Raw genomic sequence first — 25,539 nt, forward strand, 5'->3', positions numbered from 1 at the left:
AAAAAAGTCAAAGCAGAAAAATTTACTTGCCTGATTATTGGCGTGACTGTTCCTTTCAAAGTAAAAATGACTTTTTAGCCATTATCAAAGGGGGGGGAAGCATTGCCATGGACAAGTCAAGCTTGCAAAGCTGTGAAGTCTCGCTGGCCTGGAAAGAGACAGTCCCTGCAGCCCTTTGCCGCTCTCTGCACCCCGGAGCGGTTCCACTCCTGCCGCCAGCCCACTCGCAGGTGTAGGAGGATGCTGCCGGCGTGCTGAGGGTATTGCAGGGAAACACCCAGGGTGCCGCAGTCCCAACCTTTCCAGTAACAAAGCCTGGAGGACTTTCAGCAGAGTTCATCTCCCACGTGCTAGTCAGGTGCGTTAAATGCCTCTCTGCTTTCGGGAAGCTCCTCTTCTTCCTCTCCCCTTTTTGCTCCCTGTTTTTCCCGTGGGGTGGGTCCTGTTGACCAGGATACAGAAAGCCAGGTTTGGAAGAAAAGGCCCAAAAGCTGGGGGCAGGGAATGCAGGTCAGCGGGAAGTAGCAAGCGTGGGTGAACAAATGGCAGGGGAAGATCTTCACGCCTGTCTCCCTTAATTCAGCATCACAGCCCAGTTGCATCTCTGATCCTTGTGTCCTGGGGGGCGCGTTCCTGCTCCCAGGGCTTCTCCACTTGGGCAGCTGGTTTCTCCTGCGCCTTTGCAGTGAGGTTGAAACACGGAGGCCTTCCTCCGTCTCTCTCTCTGTCTGTTACCTCTCTTCAAATTTATATATTTTTCCCCTCGAATTTTCAGGAGAGGCTGAGTGCAAGGGTGTCCTGCCAGAGGCGCAGCCTATTTCTAACAGGCATGTGAGGAGTGAGCCTAGGACGAGTGGGAAAGGGTGCCCATGCTGTTGGGGCAGTGGGGATGCTCCGACAGCAGCTCAGTGCTTCTCCAGCAGTTTGGGAGAGGCAAATATAACCCGGTCATGCCGGTGGCTCTGTAGTTATGGTGGAGAACTCTCACTTATTGCCTGTCTTGGTGTGTGTTTAACTTCAGGGGGTGGAAGGGTGCATATTTTCAGAGGAGGGGTGTTTTTTCCTCTTCTCCCACCCCAAGGAGTAGTTGTCCTGGCTGGATTTGAGATTTTGAACTAGGAGAGAGCACAGAGAATGTTGGGAGTGCCAGAGAGCCAAAGCTGTACTGAGATAATTGACAACTTTTGTTTAGAAACTGCAAATTTGATGCAGACCTTGTTTAAGCACACAGTTTTAACTTTGCCAGAAGAGCTAAAACAGTACAGCCATCTCCTGCCGGCAGAGCTTTTTTCTACCCTAGATGAGGCAATTCAGTACTAGTGTAACTGTGCCTGCTCGAGGGGTTATGATGAGTGTATCTTATGTAAAAATCATGTGCCTTGCCTGGATTCAGGCTGATGTGAAGCTGGGCTAGAAGCGAACCTGTGTTTCAAAAGAATGTGTACAAGCTCAAGCACCTGCTTTCCTTCTAATAAGAGGAGCTGGTTCTGTATTAATCGCATACCTAATGCCGTTGCCTTGTTCACACTGCTGTCTTCTCAGTCGCAAGGGCCAGGGTCTCATTAGAAATGGTCTTCTGGAGGGCAGCACACTTGGGGTTTGGCGCTGGGACGTAGCAGCTCTGCCTCAGCCCACCCACCTCAAATCCTGCTCACACAGGACTTCCCTAGCGGCATGCGGTGGTGCGGGGCTGAGCCTTTGGCTCAGCATCCCAGCTCGAGTCCTTGCACACTTGTTGTGCCCTTTCCAAAGGAGAGAGGTGGCTTTGGAAGGGGCCCAGCAGGTCTGGCAAGCGTTTCTGCTCGACCTCGCTGCTGCTAATTTCAAATTCGGCATGCTCTGTAGGGTGCCCTATTCCAGCACGTGTCCCACATGTGACCAGTTACTCTGCCTATTGCATCTCCATTGTTAATGTTTATATGCAGTGAAACTCAAATTGGAATTATTTTTTTTTTTTTTAGTTTGAGACAGCAAATGGTTGTCTTAAGGGGATGGATTTAATGCATAGTGCTATTTTGTTACTCTGGATGGCCTCATCTAACCTGGCACTATGTTCTCCAGTGTTAACGTGGCTGAAGGATGCCATAAATGCATCTTCTGCTCACTGGTTCCCAAAATAGCTGGTAAAGGTGATATTTTCAATGCTCTTCTAACACAAGAGCAGACTCTGAACCCAACCAGATAACGATGTTATTCGCAAGCAGCGTTTTCACAACTAGGAAGATGACGGTGACCTACCACTTTAGCTGGAAGAGGGAAATGTTGACACAAGCTTCCCTGTGGTCGTTGGAGTGAAGTCGTGAGCATCTCTGTTTCCTGAGTGCTTTGAGCCGCAGACCCAAGAGCACGAGAAGAGTCCATTGACTAAACTCGACGGTTTAGGTGAAGGGCAGGTGAAGCCCTCTCGGGAAACACCACGTCCCCTCATAGGTGAGGCTGATGTGAGATGATTCTCTAAGCTGGGCCGATCTGCCCAACGTGGCAGCAGCGCGGCACGATTAGCTGACTGGGAGCAGGGGTGATTTGGCTGCATCAGCTGGAAACGTGCCCCAGGAGCGGCGTGAGCCAGGCAGTACCTGAAAAACACGCTGTGCTCCTAGGAGCGGGTTTGGTCCCTCTCCCATGTGGTGCTGGGATCATGGTGCAGGTAAACCCCGGGTTGCTGATTGCTGGCTGTTGTTTCTCTTTTGTCTTGGCGCTCGGCTCCCCAGCCAGGCCCTTGCTGCTTCTGCTCAGCCTGTTTTACCTGCTCTGGGCACAGGAGCGGAAGGGTTCGCCTGCCTGCGTGCTGGCGGCTGCCCAGTGCCCTCTCCATCACGTGGAGGGCTGCTGAGCAGTGGGCCAGTGGTGGACGTGCAGCCGACGCAGCTATCTCAGTTATGCCAAAAAGTTTGCCTGCATCTGCCTCTTGGATTCCCAGCCGTGTGGGTTGGGATTATCCTGCCCTCTCCCAGCGCCTCCAAATAGCTGAGAAATCCCTGCAGCACGGCAAGGGGGTGGCAGCCCGCAGGCTCTGAGGAGGAGCACCGGCTCGCCCACTTGTCCAGCGTGGCAAGGACAAGGGACCTGGGCAGCACTGGGTTTCCCTGGCACATCTCTAGGCCACCAGCCCCGCTGGATACATGCAGGTGCCTGAAGCTAATCAACTTGGGAGGCAAGGATGGGCAGTGACCTGCTTGGTGTCACACTTCCCAGCTAGCAGGCAGCTTGGAGGCTGCAAAAAACCCTGAAATGATGTGGTGGCCTGAATGCAGGTACCTGCTGGTGACCGGCGCTGGTGGGGGAGCGAGTGCATTTTAAGAAAGTGGGGCTTTTCCACAGGGTGGCTGCAGACAGCCTGTCGTCAGTGGGTTGATGCTTGTGCCCCTGCTGAATGTCTGAGCGGAGAGCGTCTTGCTGCGTGCTTCGGAGTCCCTTCTGCCAAAAGGTTCCCCAAAACTTTGCAAGTCTTGATTAGCACGTTAGCGTAAACAAATTGAGTTATATATGCCGCGGAGGGAAGAAAGGTACTGCACTCCTTCAGTGTTGACTTAAAGTTTAATTAATTTTGTTGCCAAATGAGGCATGAAATACAGTGTGAAATATATTGTGGTGCTGAATGTGTAATTGTACAGGGACTGGGAGCACAGCGAGTGCTGAGCATAGGAGATCACCTGAGGCAAGCTGGGGCACAGAGCTCTTGTGGCACAGCCAGGCTGATTTGGGGGGACGCGTGCCCCAGCAGCGCTCCCCAAGGGAGTTAGGATGGGGCCAACCTCCCTGCCCAAAGTGGGAGCAGTGTCCAAGGACACTGTTGTGGTGCCCAAGGGTTTCTCGCTGCTTTTTCGCTGGAGGATCCAACCACCGGAGCCAAACAGTCGGACATGGCTCGCACCTCCGTCTCCCTGGGGTCTGTTCTCTCCGGGATGTGGCAGGAGCAGCCGCTGTGGTCTTTGTGTCTTTGCTGTCTTGAAACCGATTCGACCAGGGTTTGGGGTAGGATGGGGAGTTTTGCCATCCGGTTATAGAGATTCTGGGTTTATCTGTCCTGGGTGGCCTTGCAGGGTGGAAATAGGTATGAAGAAACATCAGAAGAGGGAAAAATCTGAACTGTGAGTGAAGATTTCTTATTTCAGCCTCTGAGAATCGTTGTAGCAGCTGTTTTGATGCTCTTCTCGCTGCCGTGATTAATATTTCTGGAAGGAAGATGTCTTCACAGCATCTTGCTCCTCCCCCACTAAAGGAGGGAAAGAGGCAGTCCAGGATACCTGCCCCCTTTATTTTTTATCTTGAATTTTTCAGTTAACTCTCCAGGTAGCCCAGCTCCAAAGCCAGTGGGGAGAAAAATTTTTTAAAAATACTGTCCAACTGCCTGTTAACCCTGAGAAGCACATCCCCACCTCCCAAGTGACCTAAGGCAACATCTCCCTCTAAATTTAGCTGGAGATTGCATCACGAGCGAGAGGGAGGTAAAGTTAATGTGGCATAAGCTTTTTCTAGCAGGGGAGTCTTCATGGTTAGACAGGGACTGAAAATAAATAAACGGGCCTCGTTTCAGAGCTTCTGGGGATGAGGCTGGGAGGAAGGGCAGCCTGCAGCAGCCTGGTATGTGTGTGGAGGTGGGGTTTTTTCATACCACATGGGGCAAAGGACAGTTGTCTACCAACCCTTGGCCTGTCCTCAATGGGAAGAACCTTCCAGGAAAGTGGGCGATGCTCCCTATGTCCTGCCTGCAGGGTGCTGGGCACTGCCAACGAGCCGTGGGGTGTCCTTTGGTGCCAGCACTTGCCTCTCCTGGGAACCGGTGGGCAGCAGATGTGGTGGTGGGTGCCCAGAGCTTGCTGGCCACCACTTGAGGCAGAGCTGTCCCTTTCCTCAAAGAGTTTTGAAGCCTCTTCTGTCCATCCATTATCCCTGGCCCCTGGAGAGGAGGAATCAGCGAGGTTTTTCCCCCTCCAAAAGCCCTCCTGGCTCTCTGTCGTGGTGCTCTGTGGTTGCAGACGTGGTGGCATCCAGGAGTGCCCCAGGGGACAACCCGCTGTGGCCCTGGCCTGGGAGAAGATGCAGCCAAATTCCTGCAGGACAAGCCTCGTAGGACACTAGTGTTACCTCTCTTACCCTTCTGCCTTGTCCTGCACGACCAGGGGGGACAGGAGGCTTGGTTGTGACAAGTGACGAAAGCCATCTTGCCATCTTTGCGGTGGTGGGTGTGTGACCACTGCTCAGAGAGTGGGGAGGCCCTGGGCCCCTTCTGCTTTCTGGGGCATTTTTTTGTTTTTTTAAAGTGAGGTGATCTCTCTTCCAAAGGCTTCTTAATGCCCCATTAACATTGTTATACAAAGCAGTATGCCATTTAATTAGGAAAAATAAGTACTAACCTCTACCATATGTTGCTCTTCTCCCTGTATTTGCATTTGAAAGTCCAGCTGAATTTCAATGTGAAACTGGATTTTTATCCAAATGATGAATGGCCTGAGAGGCTGTGGGAAGGTGGATATGCCTCCCTATCGCATGTGGCTGTTTTTTTGGCTTGGGTTTTTTTTTTCTTCCTTTTTAAAGAAAAAAATTTAAAGCAAGGTTCTTTTATTTCTTGTACCATGGTTCAAACTGTTTGCACCTTTCCTCTAAAACCTTAAGTGAACTTGCTTGGCTGGGTGGTCATTCCTGCATCCTTGGAAGCACAGAGGCTCCAGCCCCCCGAAGGAGAGGGATTAGATATACTCTTAAGCAACACATTTTCAGTGGCAGCTCCGCTCATGGCTGAGGAGATAAGCCTTCTGCTGAGCCTCCCCACACTTCTGAGTTTCAGCCGTGGCTGCTCCATCCTCATAGGTTTGTTATCTCCTTTGCTGAATTAAAAAAGACTTTGGTATCGATAGACGCCTTTTCTTTCCAAAGGTGAGTTGACAGCCTGGCCGTGCAGGCCCCAAGTGGCCTTTGCCTCTGCGGCAGGAGTGTGGTGAGGGTTCTTTGCTCCGTTTTCCCAGCCTGCCGTTGGATGGGGTCTGTGCACGTGCACCTCGTCTTGTCTCTTGGCATGCAGGGCTTTGCTAGAAGTGCATCAGCCACAGCTTCCTAGCCGGGGGCTGAAGCTTTTTGGCTTTTTATTTTTAGTTTGTTGGGAGTGGTGGCAGCTCCAAGCCCCTTCCCAGACAGGGCCATGGTTTGTCTGTGTTCGGTGCTTCTCTGGCAGCGCAGGGCAGCGTTCCCCGTCTGCATAAAACAGGAGCGGTGACATTTCACTGGGGCTTGGACTGCTGGAAGAGCTGTTTTAGGAGCCATATGGTGGCTGGGTCCATGGCACTTCATTCCCACAGTCTCCTAGAGCTGCCTGAGCTTTCCACTTGGTTGGAGGCTGGGTTTTTCTCCCCATCTGAGGTACATTTAAACTGAGTTAAGCTCTAACAAGCTCAGCGTTATGTTGCTGAGCCTGGGCGTGCTCACATGGCTCCTAGTGACCTTTTACCTCACCTACCTGGCAAAAAAAAAAAAACCCTTAAAAATCAGTTCATATCCTGATTATTTCACATCCTCTGCCTCTGCAAATCTGTCTTCGGAGGATCGCTTGGGTGCTGGGCTGGCTGTGGTGCTCGCAGGGGGAGCTGGTTGCCACAGGTTTCTGACTTTTGTTCTCCTTTCTCTTGGCCCCTTGGAGATCAGTTCAATCTTTAAGACAGTTTTTGTTGGGGCTTTTTGTTGTGTTAATGCAGCTGAACTAATATGATTACATTTCCAGATTTGGGTAATGGAATAACAAGTCAGGAAGCACTTTTTTCCTTTTTTTTTTTTTTTTTTTCTTCCAAAAAAAAGGAGAATTTATGTCAGTTCCAAATTATCCAAGTCTCCAGTTGGGAAGATCTTTCCCTTTCTCAGTTACTCTTGGCATGAGGGTTCCTTGCTACCGTGGCCATGTGCATGGCACCCCAGTCCTGGCGTGAGGGCTGCTGCACTTCTTGCTCTGTGTTGTGGTCAGCAACGGACTTGGAGCAACCATGAGGTTGTCCTGGGTGCCCAAAAAGATGTCTCTTCCCTTCCCCATAGAGCTGCCAGGCCAAAGGGGCCACGTACGTTCCCCAGTGCCGCGTTTGGGGCAGAGACCCTTGCACGCACGTTCTTCCCTGGGGCAGTTTCACCAGCATCTCGAGGTGTGTTGGCTTTGCTCATCTCTGTGCTCACTCTCAGATTTCAGAGGAGCGATCTGGAAAACAGCTCAGCCAAATCATCTCGCAATGTCAACTTCCCTTCTAAAAAGAGAAGGATGTTGCGGGGTTAGTGGCTTCCCATTATTTTCCCCAATTTGAGTGCTTTGTTGCCATCGGTCCCTCAGTGTCAGGCTGTGCGGTCTGCTTTGGTTTGGAGACAGCCTTGCCGCTGCAGAAGCACACCATGGCGCAGGGCACCTGTGTCTCGGAGCTGTGCAGGCTTTGGCTTCCTGAAGCACTGAGCTGCTCCTCCCTTCCCAGGACAAGAGGTACCGGCCGGCGGAGCCCCCGCACTGGCGCAGCCCCACCGAGTGGGAGCGGGGCCGTGGCATTTGCCCTTCTTTGGGTATGCTGTAAGAAGGTAGTGAGTCACTTTCCATCGAGCCGATAGTTACCCTGCTCCTGTCTTGTATTTGTGTTGTGTAGCCAGCAGGATTATTTATAACTTAGCCAGCATCCCGAGTCTATTGTTTCAGCAAAGAGCAGGAATGACTAGATGACTTCCTGAGATTTTTTTTTTTACCACCCCCTCATTTTTTATTTTTTTTTTAAATCTGCTTTTCCTTCCAAGTATTATATTCGCCAGTTGGATGCTTTCCTCCCACATCTTCCCCTATTGATTGTGTATTTGTGCTGCTGACAATCCTACTACCGGTGTTTGCTTTAACTCTAAAAACTCTCCCAGGAAAAGCCAGGGTCTGTGCTCTGGGCGGGCTGGGGCACCTTTGAATGGCATGAGTGGCTCTCACCGGGCCTGGAGCCAGCCTCGTAGGTGCTGAGGACCAAGGCACAAGGCTCCGGCAGTGCCGTTAATGGGAGGGCGAGCGCCTGTGCGCTTGCAGGAGTTATCTTGTGCCATGGACGCCTCGGGATGCTGTGTGGGGTTGGTCTGGTCCAGGTCGCCAGCACAGGATTGCACCTTTGTGCTCTGGTTCAGCTTTTTAGTCGCTGCACCTCTGAAGGTGTCAACTGGGGCAATCCAAAGGTCTCACCTGAGCCTGGGGCTGCACAGGGCAAAAGCCATTTCCATGCTGGCAGAAGCGCTGCATCCAGCCACAGGGATGTGGCAGTGGTGGGCATGGTCCCATCTGGGCAGTGTTAGCCCTGAATCCTGGAGCTCTCCTGGTTCTTGCCCTCCTCTTTGTCCATCTGTCTGCAGTTTATTCACTGTTATTGCAAGGCCCAGCAGTCATCACAGTTTTAATTAAGCCCTTCCCTGGAAATCATTGGATAGTAAAGGTGTGCAAAATGGAGAGAAGGGGCAGGGTGGGTGGTTTGGTGAACTCTGCTGATCTGAACCTTTGGGAGGGAGCTGCAAGTTGAACTTCCTTGGGGAGCAACACCCAGGGCCCCAACAGCTGCTGTGCACCAGTCCTTCTTGCCCAAAAGCCCAGGTCCGCTTTGGATCTTCTTGCTTGAAATTGGGGCATAAGACTTCTCCTTTGGGTTTGGTTTAGTTGAATTCTTCTGGCTGAGTGGGATGCTCTGAGATGGAGCCTTGGTGGTGCCTGTCCTGGCTGTTTCCTTCATTAGCTTCTTCTCCATGATATAACGAGCAGCCTCTGAGGTTAAAGCAGCTGCAGCCACGACCTGCAAAAGCGACTGGGGGTGAAACAGCTGAAGAGGAAGGAGTCTTTGCTGCCTTGTGGTCAGCGGAGATCCTGCAGAAGCTCTCTCAGTTTCTGTTAGTTCAGAACTCAAAACTTAGTGCTCATTTATTTTTAAGTTGCTGTTTCTAGCCGAGGTGCCTGCAAGCCCTTGCTTGTCCCCTCCCCGTTGGTAAAAGCTGTCTCCTGGCCACCCTGGCTCTGGACCCTTCCCAAGCGGGGCTGTGGGGAAGCAGTGGAAGGGGCTGACCATCGCCCAGCCTGTCTCCAGTTCTCCCCCTTTTCAGGGCTAGTGGCACAGAGGTGTTGCTCTCCCTGCACTGACTTTCCAGGAACTGCCCGGCTCTGCAGGGAAGCGTGAAGTTGATCCAAATGGAGCTCTGCCACTCTGGAAATGCCACTCGGATGTGAGCAGCTCAGTGTGAAAAACGAGTCTGGAATTCTGTCCTGTGGGGTTTTTACATACTCTTTGTAGCCGGTTTTGCTTTTCCAGGTTACTCGTGGTGCAGAGCACTAGGTATGGGTCAGAAACCAGAGGAGTGTTACATGAGAATCCCAGGCTTGGGGAAAAAAGGATGTTCTGAGAAGGGCCTGGGAATTGAGGCATCTCAGGGAATCGATGTCTGGAGCTCACAGCAAACTTCTCGGGTCTTCTCTGGATTGCTTGTTGCAGTCAAAATTGGAGGCCCTTTGGGCCAGGCACTGAACTCACCTCTTGGTAAGAGCTGGTCCCAAAGCCGTTAGAGCCCAAGCAGAGCGGTGTCAGGTCGTGCAGGAGCTCGTGCATCCAAGAGGATGTTTGTGCTGGCTGCTAGGCTGCCTCCCATTGCTGCTTGTTCTCGTTCCTGTGAGGTTTTCAAGCTGCTGTTCCCCTAGCTAGGGCACCCTTGTGCTGGCTCCTTCCCATCCCAGACGCTCGGTTATTTTGGTTTTCTCCCCTAGCTGGAGTCCACAGGCAGTGACCTCCCAAGTAAAGCGCTGCAATGGTTCCCGTACCATCTGGCTCACCGCAGCATTTCCCTGGGGTGGTGGGAAAAGCCGAGCCTGGATGGCACTGAATTCCTGCTTCCTGCCACTCCTCATGTTCCTTTCACCTGAAGTGCATGGAAAATAAAGCCGAGTAAAAAGATGGAGAGCTGCAACTTACGCTCCCCACTGTGAAACCGCTGCAGCTTAGGACCTCTGACAGCAGATGCGCCACATGGCAAGGAGAGCCAGGCACGAGCACCTCCTATGGCACGCTGCCTCTTCCAGCCCTTCTGGGTCAGCTCAAAAATAGAGAACAGCACTTCTCCACCAGCTCGCTTTGCATTTTTTAAAGCATTGTGGGTTTTTTTTGTTCTGTTTTCTTTAAATAATTTTCTAAAAAGTTGAAACTGTAGGACTGGTGCTTTTTTACCCCAAGAAGAAAATGGAAAGATTAGTGAGACATTGTGGTTTGAATTGCCAGTTGTCAAGATTTTTGCGTGCTCCAGCGTGCAAGGCTTTCAGACCTGATGAGCGCAAGTGCTTGTTCCAAGAGGTGGCTCAGCAACATGTGGGTTAATAGCTGGAGGTGTGTCTGTCCACGCAGGTATTTAAGGGATAATCTGTGTCGCTTTATATTGTGCAAAAAGAGGCTGTCTCAGCTCTGGTCTCTGCTGCTGCGTTTCCAGCTCTGCCCTAATTTTTGGGCAAGTCTCTCCATACATACAATAGCTAGAAACAGTTTTGTTCCCTAGAGAGGCTTTGAGGTTTAACATTTATAAAATGCTTTGAGATCTGCAGATAAGGGAAAGCAAGACAATAAACAACAACCAGGGCTGTGCCAAAGAAATACCCTATATCACCACCACAGGGCCACGCAGGGTTTGGGTGGAGATGGCTTTTGTTAGTGGGCAAACAACCACTCCAGAAGCCGCTGTTGCGGACTCAGTTGGGAGCCCTGCTAGCAGGAGTGGTGCAGCTAAGCCCTGACCCTGGTCTTTAGAGGGCTTGTGTTAAGGAGATAACATCTGTGGATAAGAGCATGACTGAGGCGTGTAGGTGAGTTTTTCCCTGCACTTCCCATTGCCCTGGGGTGATCTCGGGCTGCCCAAGGGCTCGCTGGGAGTGAACCTAGGCTGGAAGAGATGCTGTTGAGTTGCTCTTTGCTCTCCAGGCAGTGCATCATAAAATCCCTTGGTAAACTTAATCCACTCCATAAACCTCATTAACTTTCTTTTAACTGCCTTTGCCTGTCCTCAGAGTGAACTCCTTTATAGTCCCCAAACAAAGGCAGGCAGGAGTGGGCAGGGACAGAGGAACTGGGAGCCACGCTCCTCCCCGGCACTCCCGGGCAGGTGGGAGGAGCGCGCTGGGGCTCGGACCGTTTGACACAGGGGTGCTGGGCTCCTCGGCTGCCAGCTACTCAGTGGACATGGCATCCCAGAACAAGCTGTTTTGGGGTAGGTCTTCCTGCCAGACATCTGGTGACGCTGGGATTTTTTGGCAGAGGGTGGGGGGATGGAGTGTGAAGGAATAATTTTTAGTGGATCACTTGGGAATTCTGCTCTTGAGGGATTTGGAGGCAGGTGGGCTGGAGTGTCAGGCTGGAAGTCTTCAGGGATCCTTCTCTCCTCCTCCCCACACTCTGAGTACCTGCCTTTCAGTACCATTCCGCTTTTGGGCAGGAGCGGAGGGTATTAATGCTGCTTGAGGACACGCGATCCTGTTTCAGGAGCAAGATGCCTGGATCTGCAAGAACAGCTCATCTCTTTCTGCTGCTTCCCTGCCTTCCCCCATAACGTATATGTAAGTCCCTTAAAAGCTATTAAAGCAAGCTGCAAAGTGGCATGGCAAGAAGAGGAGAAGGGTACGCAGCTGGAGGCTGGCTCCAGCACACAGTGAAATTAATTGCCAGCCGAGGGGTTCCTGAGTGAGGTGGTGACCCGTGGTCCCCATGCTGGGAGCTGGCATGGCTAACTGCCGCAGCCAGGTGGGTAATGCGACCTGGTTGCAGGGTTTCCTTCCCCTACAAGGGCCTTGTGGGATGTTTTTCATTTCACTTGGTTTTAGAAACGAATCGAACCGATACCCAGCTCTCTGGAGATGGTCTTGCTTTAATTCGAGTGGCTTGTGCATATCTAGTTTTAACCTGAGAGAAACCAGTTTATCTGAATCACCACAAACGGTGCCTGCTTTGGAATGAGGTGGGCTACAGGGGCTCTTTCTCTGCTTGGGAAATGTACACCTTAGTTTTCAATAAATGTGGGCTGGTGTTTGAGTGAGGCAGTATGCTCTGTGCTTTGTATTAGTCAGGGTTCCCCCTGGGATGCCGGGGAGCAACTGAGGCTTTGGGGTGCTGCTGAGATCAGGGGGAATGGGCAGGATGGACAGAACTGTGCGAGCTCAGAATTAGCTTCCCATGAGAGAGTTAAACCTCTGTGCTAGAGGTCACCCGAGGTGGATGTGTGCTCCTTGTCCTGATCAGAACAGCATTGGCAGGAGCTGGACAGCCAAACTCTCGAGTGTGATGGATCCTGGGCACCAGAGAGGTTTACAACTGGTTTGTTTTCCCCTCGATCCTGCTTGGGGTTGAGGGGGTCCAGGGGAGCAGCTGAGGCAGCTTGCACAGAGGCAGTTGTCCCCTCCAGCCTCTGACCTGCTCCCTCTGCCGCAGTTGCAGAAGCAAATGGGGTTCTTGTGTTGCCCAAAGGCGAGAGGTGTGGAGCTGTGGTTTTGCAAACAGCTGAGCTGATGGTCGCTTGCTGTCGGCTGAGGTCTTCCTCTTCCCGTCCGTCCTGCCCCGTCTTGGGGGCTTCTGGGGCATGTTGTGCTCCAAATGGGGAACTGATTTTCGTTGGGTTTCCTGCTCTCTTGCACATTCAGCAGCCCCTGGAAAGTCTGGTGAGCCCCAGAACTTGCTTGAGATAAATGTGGGGCGAGAAGGGCCCTTTCCTTTCAGAGCAGCGAGTGCTGCAAAGCCTTGAACTGCCTCGTGAACCCAGCGCAGTGAGGAACTGGAGGGAGCTTGGTCCATGGCCAGGGTGGCCCTGGGCCCCCCAGGAGCTGAGGTGGGAGCTGCCGGCAGAGCTCGCATGCCGGAGGCAGTCCAGTTGTTCGGTGATGGCTTTGGTCCTTCACGCTTTCCTTGCAGCACTGAGGCTGGGAGTGGCTTCCCCCCCTTTTTATACATATATATTCTTTCCAAAATTACATTTGAAAATGCAGCCACTTCTCTGCGGGGCAGCGGCTTCTCATCCTGAGCACACGCAGCATTTCACCCAGGCCTGCCGGGAGCCGTGTGGCTCAGCTCTCACCATCCCAACAAACGAGGGAGCTCTATGTTTTTAACCCTCTTCAGACAACCAGAGCTTCTTCACTTGCAGGTTGGGCACTGATGCAGCTCTTTTTGTTCATGGAGGAAAAAATTCATTAGAGCTTCTTGTAGTTAAGAGAAAGCAAGCTTTAAGCAAAATATCAGAGAAACTTCTTAATGGTCAATTTTGCTAGACAGTTACATTGGCATTCCTGATAAGGTGTTACTGCTTGTCTAGACAAAGGCACTAGAAAATGAAACATCATGTAGAGGAGACACAGACAAGATAATCTAATAAGTCTCTTTTTGTCTCCAACTTGTTCCTCTGAATAGCAGACAGCACTGATGTGAAGAGCATTTAAAGGGCTCCGATGCAATGCATGAAGCCAGGCTGGATGCTCACGTGGGTTCACCACGCTGGCTGCAGAGCAGGGGGAGAAAAACGACTCCTCCCCTTCCCAGCAGTGCTGCATCACCCGTCTGCAACCCGAATGATGGGTCAGTGTGTGCCCAGGGTAATGTGAAAGATGTAAATTAGCTGAAGTGTTGCTCCTTAGTGTTGTGATAGACAGAAGAACAAAACCTGCTCACGTGAGATCTTTGTGGGGCTTCCTCAGAACGGTGTGGTGGGTTTTTCCCAGGGCTTTTTTTTGTCATTCAGCATGAGGGATCAGACCAAGGAGGACCAGCTCCTGCCAGGTGATGCTGAAGTTGCACCCAGGAAATGGTTTGAAATGCACATACAGGAGAAAAATTTTGGTTAGTCTTAGAAAACAGTGGAGCCGTGCTACATGTTGAGTGCCATCTACTGGCATGTCATTCATGGTATTGACATGTTTGCTGGGGGACAGGGAGAGCTGTCGCGAAGGTGAGCAACACAGGACCCACCGTGGGGCTCACAGAGGGATGCTCAGTGTGCCCAGCCTGCTGACAAAGGGGCAGTGAGGATGGCCTTCCCCTCCGCTCGTTCGGCGATGTCCTCGTCGTCCAAGCAAGTTGTAGTCCCACCCAGTGCAGAAGAAGCCCAGAAGTAGGTATCTGCTGAGGCTGACACATCCCAGCCTGAGCTGGATGCTTCATACCATACCTCCATGTCCAGTTTAACACGGGATGCATCCATGCCACTGTTTGCAGAAGTCGTGCCGCCCTCCATTGCTGTCCTCTCCCTTGAGCTGGCCCAGACACTTGTCTACGTACTGAAACACGAGGTGACAGATCTAGATTTTTCAAAAAACCAACCCACCACCACCAGCTCAGTCCCTTAATCCCTTTGCCAGCGTTTGGGCTAACGCGCTGCTTGGAGACGGGTGTCGTGAGCTGGTTTTTACAGACAAGGGGAACCAGGACACAAGGGGCTGGAGCAACTTTTTGGTGTCCCCTGGCCAACGTGTGATTAGAAGCAGGGTTTCAGAGGCTGACTGACAGCCTAAACCCGCAGTGCAATGCATCATTGATTTCTGCTGAGGCCAAGAGCCTGACTGAGACCTTGCCCGATGGGCTCTGTGCTATCTGTCTACACCATAAGCCTCTGTAGACCTTAAAACAAAGCTGATGGTTTTGGGTGTTTTGGTTTTTTTGTCCTGTCCCTGTCTGTCCCCGTCCCGTCCCGTGTCGTGTGTCGTCCTGTCCTGTCCGTGTCCGTCCCCCCCCCTGGTATTTTTCCTGTGGGTTGTCCTTTTGGCTTTAGGGGTTCAAGGGGAAGTTGGGACATGGAGTACGGTTATGCAAAGACGTCGATTCTTCACAGGGGAAGGGACAAGTGAACATCTTGAAGTGTTTAAAGAGGGGAAAAAAAGAGCTGTGGTTCTTGGAAATTGTGCTTCTTAGTAGCAAGTAGATCGAATACAGCCCTTTTTAATGCAATTTAAATAATTGATAGTATATTCAATTACAGAAATATTTGGCAGAGCTCTTAAATAGGTTACATCTGTCCTTAAACTGTTCTTAAGGTAAATATCTCGCTGTGCTGTGTCATGTTGACCAAATTCTGTAAGAAATGGTGCCTGGGAGGGAAAATTCCTTGGCTGTACATACAGTTATCCCCAAAACTCTGTACCTTGTATACTACTGGCACTTGGCTTTGCTTTAGGGATGCCTTAGTAAGCCTGAATTGTATATTTCAGGCATATTCAGCTATTGAGGTTTGCAACCCTGCAGTTACAGCACTGTAACTGAGCCAGGCTGGGAGTTTCGGTGACAGGTTTTGGTAGCGTCTGTGTTGCCACCAGCTCGCTCTCAGGGGACAGGATGGCAGCCGTGAGCCCGCTGTGCGCTCAGCGATGCTCTCCTTGGGAAAGGAGGTGGCAAAAAGACTAACCTTTGTTGTGGTGACCATAGTCTTGAGGTTATACGCAAACAAAAGCTGGTGTTGAGGGCTTGCCCCAGCCCCGTGGAGGGAGGCAGGCAGGTGGTGTTGAGAACACTTTGTTTGGGAGAGTTTTTCTCATTGTGTTGAACAAATCTTCTTAGATGATCCTTCCTGTGGGCTGAATCATCATCTCGGGGAACACGTTAGCTATCCTAGCCAGCTCTGTGGCCGCATCCTGTGCGGTGTGGGGCATCCTGCGGAGCCGGAGGGGGCTGGGCTGCCCAGCACCCCGCAGGATTGCAGCCCCTGCATTTTGGATTAGAATAAACACTCCTGGATGCGCATTTGCTTCAGCCTTCCTCTCCCCCTTGGGTTCTGTTTCTTCCCCTTGCTCCAGGGAAGTTTGCAGAGTAAGTGCTGGCGAGCATACAAGTCATTAACCACTATCCCTCTCCCGGTAAGAGAAGACTTACAGATGAACTACCAAGGCCACTGTGATTGTGTGTACGTGCGTTTGGCCGTTTCCCCATGTAATTTCCACATTATTTGGAAACAGTCTTTAATTTGTCTAATTTTTAACTGCCTCTGGTCTCCCTACCTGCTGGCTCCAGAGTGTGGTGGTGGGCTGGGAGGGCTCACGTACGCGTGGCTGGCACTGCTCAATGGATGTGGCCCGGGGAAGCCGCCAAGGAAAGCCTTTTTGTTTGATCTGAAATGTTTCTCTTGCAAACTTTTGGGTTTTTTTTGGCCAGGTCTAAGTTAACAGGCTTTTGTCCCTTAATTTCTTGCTTGGTGAGTAATGGAAACCAAGTGGGAAAAGGTTTCTATTCCCCAGCAAAAGGACAGTGTCCTGGTTGCATCTCTGATACCATAATTTTATTTTACATAGCAAATTAAATAACACTTGGAAATATGCAAATCAGAGTGGAAACAGAGGTATATACTTCTAAGTAAACTAGCGGGGGTGTATGTGCCTATTCTGTGTGTCTGCATGTATGTGCAAAATACACAATCGCCTGCAAAATAGGAAAGGTCAATACGTAGCGTCTTGGGACCCGCAGCCGTTGTATTTCATTCCTCGCTGGCATCGGGCCGCTGTGCGCCCTCAGCAAAATGAATTCTTTCTTTGGATAACAATACGTGCATTAGTGTCGAGTGTCTGCATCTTTCATGAATGTGCGACTTTGTGGTAAAGTAAATGAGCTGGAAAAAACAGGATGTGGATTTACTCTCGCTCTTCTCCCCAAAGCTTTCTGTTTAATGGAATATAACCCCTTGCTTTGTGAATAAGCCTGTATCTACTAAATTTAAATTGTTTTGTGGTAGCAAACATGTTGATGTTGTTGAATGCATGTGATGCAGAACACGAGTAAAAGCTCTCTGCAGGGATCTCTTCGTGTTTCAGTTTGCTTGCAGGATTGCAGTTCCCCGGAGCCCTCGCATAGACACACGTACGGCCTTCGAGCTGGGGGCTCCTGGGGGGCACGGGTCTGGTCTTCAGGCCAAGGATGTAACTCCTCGTAGCTCCATGGATTTTAATATTTAATTAATAGAATTAAACATTTTCACGTTTGCCTGCCTGGAAATAGTGAGGAGCAGCATGTTAGCAGTGTCCAGTAAGCTTGGGTTGAAGGGCTGCTGGGGAGGTGATGGGGTGGCACCGCTGACATCCAGTGCTGTGTTTCTTTATGCTGGGATTTAGCAGCCCTGAGTCAGAGCCCATTCTCAGTGTGTGGGTGTTCCCCAGCCTCCTGTTGAAAAGCAGTTTGGGGAGGGCTGAGGTGCTTTGTGGCACCTTCCTGGTGAGGGGGTTCGGTGGGGTCAGCTCTGAGCCACCTCCTTGCTCTTCTGCAGGGTTGGTTTTATCATGAGCTTCTACCAGCAGCTGTGGGTGGCTCCTCTCCAGACATGGGGTCATCCCCAGGGCGTGGAGCAGCCTCTCTTGCTTCTCCCACCCTCCGCAGTCCATATCATGGTGCAATGGGTCCGCAGGGCTGGCTGGCTGGTGGCAGTGGGGTTCTCGCTGTTGCCTCGCGTTGGGTCTCTGTTTCCATCTGCGAGGAGGGTAGCAGAGCTGCTCCTCTGAAATGTGTTGACTGACCCAAGGTGCTAGCAAAGAAAAAGCGAGTTCTCTGACACCTGTTACTGCTCTGACTCAGGCCAGTGTTATTCTTGGCCCGCTTCACTGTGCTTTTGTCCCTTAGACCCTCCTTGATATCCCCCTTCTTGCAGGTCATGGATGGCCTGTTGGGCTTGGGTGGAGGCTGGGGACAAGGGACATGGGTAGGTTTGTCCCGCAGGCTGCTGACCTTTCTGAAAGCACTGACAGTCAGCACGGGGCTCCGTGTTATCCTTCGTCCCCTTTTCATGCTGCTCCTTTGTGCTCTTGTTTGGTCATTGCTGTGCCTCTGTTTTTACAGCTGGGGGAAGTGTTTTGAGCTTTAAAGTTTATTTTCCTCCCTCTGGTTGTCACGGGTTTCTTTTCTTTCTCCCTGTGGCATCTTGCTGCCTTTCCTAGGGGCTGGGAGGTAGGACCGTCTCTGTTCTCCATGCCTTTCTGCTGGAGGGAGTGGGCTTCTTCCCTATGCTCGGGAGGCCTGATGGCCTTGCTGCCTTCACTTGGTCTCACTGGCTTTTTGTTAGTTTAATAAATTCTGTCCAGTTTGGCCTATTTTCCAGGGAGAGGGTAGCCCAGCAATTCGGCACCAGCATGAACCAGGGGACTCTGGGTCCCATCCTTGGCCATGCTGCGGCTGCTGATGGTGGTGGCCATGCCATGGTGCAGCCTTGTCCCACCACTGGCACAAGGGCTTGATGACATTTGGGCTGGTCCAGGTGATTTATTTCCTTAATTATGACTTTAAGCAGGCAAAGTCTCATTAACGCCACCCCCCCCAAAATGTAGTGGGGACCTTCCTGTAGGGTCTGCAAATAACACTTGTTTTCAAAGTGAAAGGTGGTTGAATTTTCTTGTTGGGCTTGTTGGGTTTTGGTTTGGTTGGTTTGGGTTTTTGTTGGTTCCTGGAGCCTGTGCCATCCTTTGAGAGCAGTTGCAGCTGCCCAGGGCTGTGACATTTGAGCGAAGTGGTGTCCTGACCCACAGCAGAAGCTGTTAATGCAGCTTTGGTTTGCAACACCGTGTGGATCATCTCCCAGGCCATCTTCCAAAAGACCAGGAGTACCTAAAGTACTACTTTGGCTCTTCCCCCCCCCCCTTTTCTGGCTTTTTTTTTTTTTTTTTGGGTGTTGGCTGTAAATTTAATTCCTCTATACTCATCCCTCATCCAAAGCTAATGGGGAATGGATCATTTTTCCCCACTCTCTGCCTGGTACCACTCCCATCTTTCCCCATCCCCAACATTTCCTAAAACCCAGCTCCGAGTGTGGACTGTGCAGAAACTGCTGAACCAGAATATGGCGCAGGAGATGCCAGAGCAGATGCTAAGTGGAGGAATTAATGATCACCAAAGTGGTGGCATCAGCTTTTTTTAAGTAAAAAATTATCCCTGAGTGTGCATTTGGGGGGGGCAGCAGCGGGTGCTTCCCTGGGGACAGGGGTGCAGGGACCCATGTGGGGTAGATGTGCGTGCCTTGGCTTTGACTTCTCGGTACATTCATCATCACAAAGATAAATGGGCAGAGTCTGCCCCATAAATCTTGCAGGGATCTGTGTTAGCGGGCTCTGAGATGACCTGTTTGTTTAACGTGTTGGTGCAGTTGTCCACGTCCCTGCTTCAGGTGCCTGATCTGGAGGACAGCATCGCTGCCCTCCGCTTCACTGAGCTGTCATGGTCCAGAGCATCTGCTTGTGCCGCCTGGCCTGCTTGCTCCTCCTGGACGGCTCAGGAAGCAGCAGCACGGAGGGGCTGGGGACACGACCGCACTAGATCCTGGGGAGCTGTGAGCTTCTTGGGCACTGTGACTCCATCCCCTCCTTGCGCATGACATGGCACTTGGGGTCGCTCTGGTCAGGGCTGGCACCTCGCTCTCAGGGGTCACCCCTATGCTCCTCCAATTGTGGGATTGGGGGAGCACAGCCCGGCAAGTGGCTGCCTTCATTCGAGCCATCCCATCCTGCGTCCAGCCATGCCGTATCCCTCCCCCAGGCCTGGCTGGGCTGTGGCTACCAGCAGCGCAGCATGGACTGTGCGGTCAAGGCATAAAACCACCCACTCTCGAGCAAGAGCCACTGAAATTCTTTCTCCCCAGGCAGCAGAAAAGCTGAGCCCTGCTGTCTCGGCCAGCCAGATTTGGTCCAACCTCAAATTTCGAGGCAGTGGAGGGGATGAAACAGAGCTCCCCTACCTGGGGTGAGGACTCCCAGTCTGCCACAGGAGCTGGGGCCACCGAGGTGGCAATGCCGGGTACCCCTCCAGGTGTTTGGCACTACTTGCTTTGGGGGGATTCCCCCCCCCCCCTTTTTTTTTTTTTTTAAATTTTGTCGTGTGCCGGGAAAAGGAAGTGAGCAAATTGTATAGTCTCATCCACAATCGACGTCCTGTAAACAGCTACCGGCTGCCTTCCATTCACAGCTGTTTTTTCCTATTCGGGGGTGGACAGGGCTGGTAAATAAACAGGCGGAGCTGGCAGCCGCTCCCAGCACCTGCTTTTCCCCTTGCAGGGGCTCTGCCTGCACCCAGGGCCCTTTCCCAGGGGACGCCTGGGTGCTGAGATGCATTGGTGGGTTTTTCCTTGCTAAGCGGCGGTGCGTAGGTCTGGGGAGCCACCTCTCGCCAGGAAAAACAACTTTGCTAGTTTGACTGGGACTAAAGCTAATTACTAGTCAACTAATTTTATTGATTTCAAATCCCTTTTAGCAGAGATTTTGCTGTGAGGCTGATTGCCAGAGCGATTAGGACACAAAGCCGCTTAATTTGGAAGTGTTTATCAAGCAGCCTTCTGTCACCTCTGTTTCAAATCAAATTACGGTGGCACCAGTGTCTCTAATCGTGGTGGCTTGTGCCATCCCACCTCCGACAGAGGCAGGTGGGGAGCAGGGTCCCCCACGCTTCTCCCAGGGCGGCTTAGGGGCTAACAGAGGTTAAATGGAGTCATGCCATAAGCATGGTGGGCTGCTGGCTGCGGGGTTCTTATTCCCAGCTACCACCACATCTCTGTCCTGCTCCGGCCTGTGGGCACTGCTCCGGCTGCAGAGCTGAATTTGCCGCTCGGCTTTCAAAGCCTCGCTGCGGGCACCTTGTGGTCGGTAGACCCTTGAAGATGGAAGATGCCATCTTCATGGCAGCTGCAGCTGCTCCTGAACCTTGTCCAGCCATATGAAGGGCTTGGCCTAAATATTTTTAATATTTTTAATAGACTTTTTTTAAATAAAAAAAAAGCCTAGCCTAGTCGTTCTGATGGGAATCAGATTAGGGAGGGTGCTTTGCTGGCAGATTGCAGAGGCAGGGGCGGCCTTGGGGAGGGGAGTGCTCAGCCCTGCTCAGCTGCAACTCGAGCAGTGCGGCATCCCCGGTAGTGTCCCCCACTGTCACCTGTGGGGCCGGAGTGACAGTCCCCTCACTGCATCCTCCTCCTGACACCGAACACTAGGCGCCTTCGAGTCATTTGAGCCTGCTGGAACACAGCTTTGCAGCAGTGTGTGTTCTCCTCTGGGTATCCCTTGGTGCAGGATTTAAGAGCGAAAACTTGCTGCACAAATGGTGTCCGAGAGGGCTCAGGAGCAAAATGTCCTGCTCAGCATCCCTGCATGTCCTCTGGGTCCAGAGGGATGGCTGCCCACCCCTTGAGCTTTGCTCGCAAAGGAATCGTTGGGGATTGAGCTTGTTTTGAAAGACCTTGGCCTGAATGCAAGGGCCACACGCTGGGGTGTCCTTCTAGAGCAGGGGCTGGCACCGAAGCCATGTTCCCTCCCAAGCCGCGCTCAGATCCGGGGGTTTTGGAGCTACAGAACACCTCAGGGTTCATGCTGGCTCAAGGGCTGGCATGTGTGCCCAGGTAGCTTTCAAGGATCAGGTTATTGAAAGCAGAGCAGTATCTCTTGGTGCGGCATTTTCGGCTCTGGGGACCCCGTGGGTTGAGGGCTGGAAGTCACAGACCAGGAACTGAGCAGGAGGGACTGTCAGTGGATGTGGGGATGGGGCAGAAAACCCTACACCCACCTTAATGCCTTTTCTTGTTTGAGAGTTGTGTTTTTAAAGTGATTTTGTTCCTCCTGGGTGGGGAATGGCTCCTGGGGCCCTGTGTCACCGGTCACTTGTGCATAGCCTTTTGCTATGGCTCGTTATCGGGTGAAGGGCTTTTTTGCTGAGACTAAATGTGGGCATTATTTTTATCCATGCTGAGAGCTTAGGATGGTTCTTGTCTTTCCCCTTGCCTTAGCTGTGGCACAAAAATCGTAAGGGAAAAATTTACTGTCTGACAGCTACATCTTATTCTATTAGTGTGTTTTAATTAGAACATGAGCAAGAAATGTGTTATGAATATTCATGATCAGGGTTATTAAAATACACAATTAATCTGTATGCTTTTTAATAACTGTATTAATGGAGAGAGGAGGTAGCTCCTATTTTTGTCTTTTCTGAATTGGAAAGTGTGCCTTAACTTGGTTAGTTGGAAAATGGGTTTATTTTAAAATAAAGTTGGCTCCCGACAGCTGCGTGCACATGTGGGCATCACTAGAACTGCACACATGCCCTGCACTGGAGGAGCATTGTAAACATTGCAAAGCCAAGCACTCAGAAGCTGGGATATGCCAGAATTAAGCTTACTTGTGCAAATGTAATTCAGCTCGGTGCCACGTGAATTTTGACACAATCTTGGTTGGTGACTTGGATTTATGAGGTGGTTTTTGCCCAGGACTGTGCGCTTTAAGGCAGGAAACCTGTGCCTGGGGGTGAGGCGGAGTTGGGGGGGGGCGGCGGCGAGGGTGAGGGAGATGTCTGTGGGATCTCCATCTCACCCAGGGGAGCCTGGCAGCGTGTGAGCAATGCCTGTAGGTGGGAAACACATTGCCAGGTGCCCCGAGGTGGTTCTGACCATCCCCTGGGTGCCTGGCTTTGCCTCCCGAGCTGCTGGGACAAAAGGGTCTGGGTGGGATCCTTGGGCGAGCATTTGGGGAGAGCCCCGGGGCTGCTGGAGCGGTGTCCTTCTCACCCCAGGCTTCCCTGTCGTCTTCTCCTTCCCCTTCCTCTGTTCAGGTCAAAGCCGTCTGCTCGGTGCCAGGTGGTGCCCATGGGAAGGCTGGGCTTGAGGGCACTGCCGGTGAGTGCCGCGTGCTGCGGGACCGTGTTTGGTGGTGGCACCGTCTTTGAGGATTGTATGGTGTGAGTGGAGCAAAACCCTGCTGATGGGACCTTTTTTTTTTTTTGGCCAAACTTTGGGTTTTCACAGGGTTGGCAGAAGGTATTTGTTGCCAAATTTTAGATCCATACTATGATACAAAAGGAGGGAAGAGCAGGCTGGCATTGAATGTAGGACAGATGCCAGAAGTTGAAAGAGGGCAGTCTCTTTTCTCCTGGCTTCATCCCAGAAATCCCTGAATCCTTAAAACACCTGTGGGCTGAAAATGGGAGATTTTTGCTAGCACCTTTCATGCCGGTGACTGTATCTTGGGGAAGGCGTGAGTCCTTTTTTTCCAGCAGGTATTGGGCAGTGGGCTGGCTCCACAGCGGCACGCTGGCACGGGCATGTTCGCAAGCAGCTGCACCTCTGGGGCTGCTTCCAGAGCCATGTGCCGCTTTCTTTGCCACTTGGGCGGGAGAGCGATAACCTCGCTTCACTTTGGCAGCCGCGTGACCACGTGAACACCAGCCCCTGGAGGGGAAAAAAAGGCCTTTTGGGTTTCCCTGGGGGTTGGTTTGCTGTTGCAGGATCTGGCCACTGCTGTGGCTGCAGCCTGGCCGTGTGCTGCAGAGCCGATGGGAGGAGGTTAGCGTTTTCCTCCTGGCTTCTGCTGGGCTGGCGCGGGGAAGACGGTGGGGAGCTGCTTGCCCCCGGCTCTGCATCTCCCCAAGAGCAGGAAAGAGGGATGCCTGGGGCTCGCATGTATTCTGGGAGAGTGGTTCGCCCTCCACAGCCTGCCGCAGCATGTGCGTGCCGTTGGGGCGCCTGGTGCGGTTTTGACCCCTCTTTGGGGTGCGCTGGTGGTGCTGCGGCGTGGAAGTAGCTCGTGCAGATGGTTTCCCCATGTCTAGGGTTCACATTAGCCTCTTGGGCTCAGCTTTTGTCACCCGTACCACCCGCCGCCGCCTCTTCCCGCCTTCCCTGGGGAGGCCTGGCAGTGATTTCCATCCCCCACTCTCCCAGGAATTTTGGCAAAAAATTCATCCTGGGCTTCCAGGCAGCTGAGCTCCCCCCTGTATGCCCCACTGAGCATCCTCTCCCCACGCATCCTGGCCTGGGGACGCTCCTCTGCCATCGGGTGGGTTAGAGACAGGCCGGGGTGGCTCTGCGGGAGGGCAGGGTGACCCGGGACCTGCGAACACCTGTCCTGCACAGTGCAGGGGTGGGTGTGGGAGTTGAGACGCCCCCCCATGCCTCGGCTTCCCTGCTGGCTCTGGGGCTGCCGAGGTGCCTTGGGGGGGACACTGGCCGCAGCCAAAGCCTGGTCGGTGCCGCAGCCCTCATCCTTCCAGCACAAAGGGGCAAGTTTGCCAAGGATGGCTGAGGCTACAGTTCTTGCTCGTGTCTTCACCCTGACCATTGGGGAGCTTTAAAAATACCCATGAAAGTAAAATGGATAGAAGGAGCATTTCTGCTCCTGATCTCCTTTGGTGTTTGCAGGGTATGCAGATGAATTGCTTTAGAAAAACACATTAGTAAAGCAAAAGTTTATTCTAGGAAGTAGGAGGTGGGAGAATTGGCAGTAATTCTCCCTAGTATCCAAGGTATTATTAGAGGCTTATCCCTGCTCTGCACAGTAATCACATTGGAAATTTTTGATTAGAAAACAAAATCTAAATGAGAATTATGAATATTCATTAGGTGTAGGGATTAATATACATGATTATGCAAATTAGACATCAATTAAACACCAGTTCTCTGGGGAAATTATTAACACAAAGGCACAGAAATAGAAGGATGTAATTTGAAAGAAGTTTCTGGTTAAATGAACAGTAAGGGGAGCGGAGGAGACAAATACGTGGTGCGTTTGCCATAATAATCAGCTTTGCTAAACCGAAATTGGGAGTGCACCCTGCAACCCTGCCCCACCGTGTCCTTGCTCCCATATGCAACCCCTTCCTGCCACCGTCCTGTGCCTCTGCGGTCACCGCTGCTGCGAGTGGGACTCTGCCCCTGTACGGCCCTGCCGGCACCTTGGCTGTTGGTGCTTTACTGTTGTTGGAAGAGCTGGTGTGGAGGGGGTCCCCAGAGAGCCCCCGGGGCCCTTGGTGCTGGGGGTGGCACAGGGTGATGCTGGATGCCGCTGGGAGCCGCTGCAGGAGGTTTCTCGTGCTGCCCCATGGCAAGTGTGGCCAAATACCCCCTGCAGTGGGGTTGGGGTTTCCATGGGATGAGGAAGGGAGATGGCTCTGGCTGGTGCCGTCCGTGTTGCTCGGCCTCTTGCAGATCTGGGATTTCTCCCTTCCACCCCGTCTGAGCTCGCAGTGTCTGTGTAACATCTCCAAAGCCTGGCCGCAGGGTAGACGATGCCTCTGCCCTGCCCGGCCCCCTCTCCAATCCCCAGCCTCACCCCCATGAGCCTTTGAATGGGGGGACACTGGCTGCTGCTCACTGACCCTGGTTGCCCACTGATGTGGAGGAGACGGACCAGCATAGTTGGAAATCCTTCTGCCAAGTCAAGCCGAGGCTTGGCTGCCAGGAAAGGTTTCTTCCATGCAGTCATGGTGCCAGCTTGAACTGGGAGAGCTTTGCTGGAGTGACTCCCCAGGCTTTTTTTGTCCTGGTGGATGTTTGCCGTCTCCCTTGGGTGTCTGGTATGCTGGTAGCCCAAGAGGCGCAGCCTGGGTGGACCTGGCAGATGATGAAAGGAGACGATTTCCTACCACAGTCTGTGAGCAGGCACATTGCAAAACCCTCCCATTTGGTCCCTTGCCATTTTGGGTCAGCTCCCCTTTGCCAAGGATACGCTTGGGAGGGCTGAAAAGGAGCCGGACGGGAGCATGCTCTGGTCAGCCCTGTGTTGACAGTGCACTTTCCTCTGCGGGAGCACGAGGGGGCTTAAATAACAAACACCCTTGAACA

At 52.2% G+C, this 25,539-nt stretch overlaps 2 protein-coding genes across 17 annotated transcripts in view; both read left to right on the forward strand.

Moving 5' to 3' along the window:
* Nucleotides 1-25,539, forward strand: part of MBD3 (methyl-CpG binding domain protein 3) — a 126,011-nt gene that overhangs the window by 19,865 nt on the left and 80,607 nt on the right. The gene's annotated exons all lie outside the window — the stretch shown is intronic.
* The window catches only part of TCF3 (transcription factor 3), an 80,815-nt gene that overhangs the window by 14,873 nt on the left and 40,403 nt on the right, over nt 1-25,539 (forward strand). Inside the window, exon 1 of one of the 15 annotated variants that reach the window (XM_064469454.1) lies at nt 11,172-11,214. The exons of the other annotated variants lie outside the window; for them this stretch is intronic. Within the exon in view, the coding sequence (XP_064325524.1) occupies nt 11,187-11,214 (28 nt within the window). The 5' untranslated portion in view covers nt 11,172-11,186. Of the gene's footprint in view, nt 1-11,171; nt 11,215-25,539 lie in introns of those variants that run through there. 15 annotated transcript variants of the gene reach the window in all.

This window comes from Phalacrocorax carbo, chromosome 19 (genome assembly GCF_963921805.1).
Source record: "Phalacrocorax carbo chromosome 19, bPhaCar2.1, whole genome shotgun sequence".
In the NCBI taxonomy this organism is placed as follows: domain Eukaryota; kingdom Metazoa; phylum Chordata; class Aves; order Suliformes; family Phalacrocoracidae; genus Phalacrocorax; species Phalacrocorax carbo.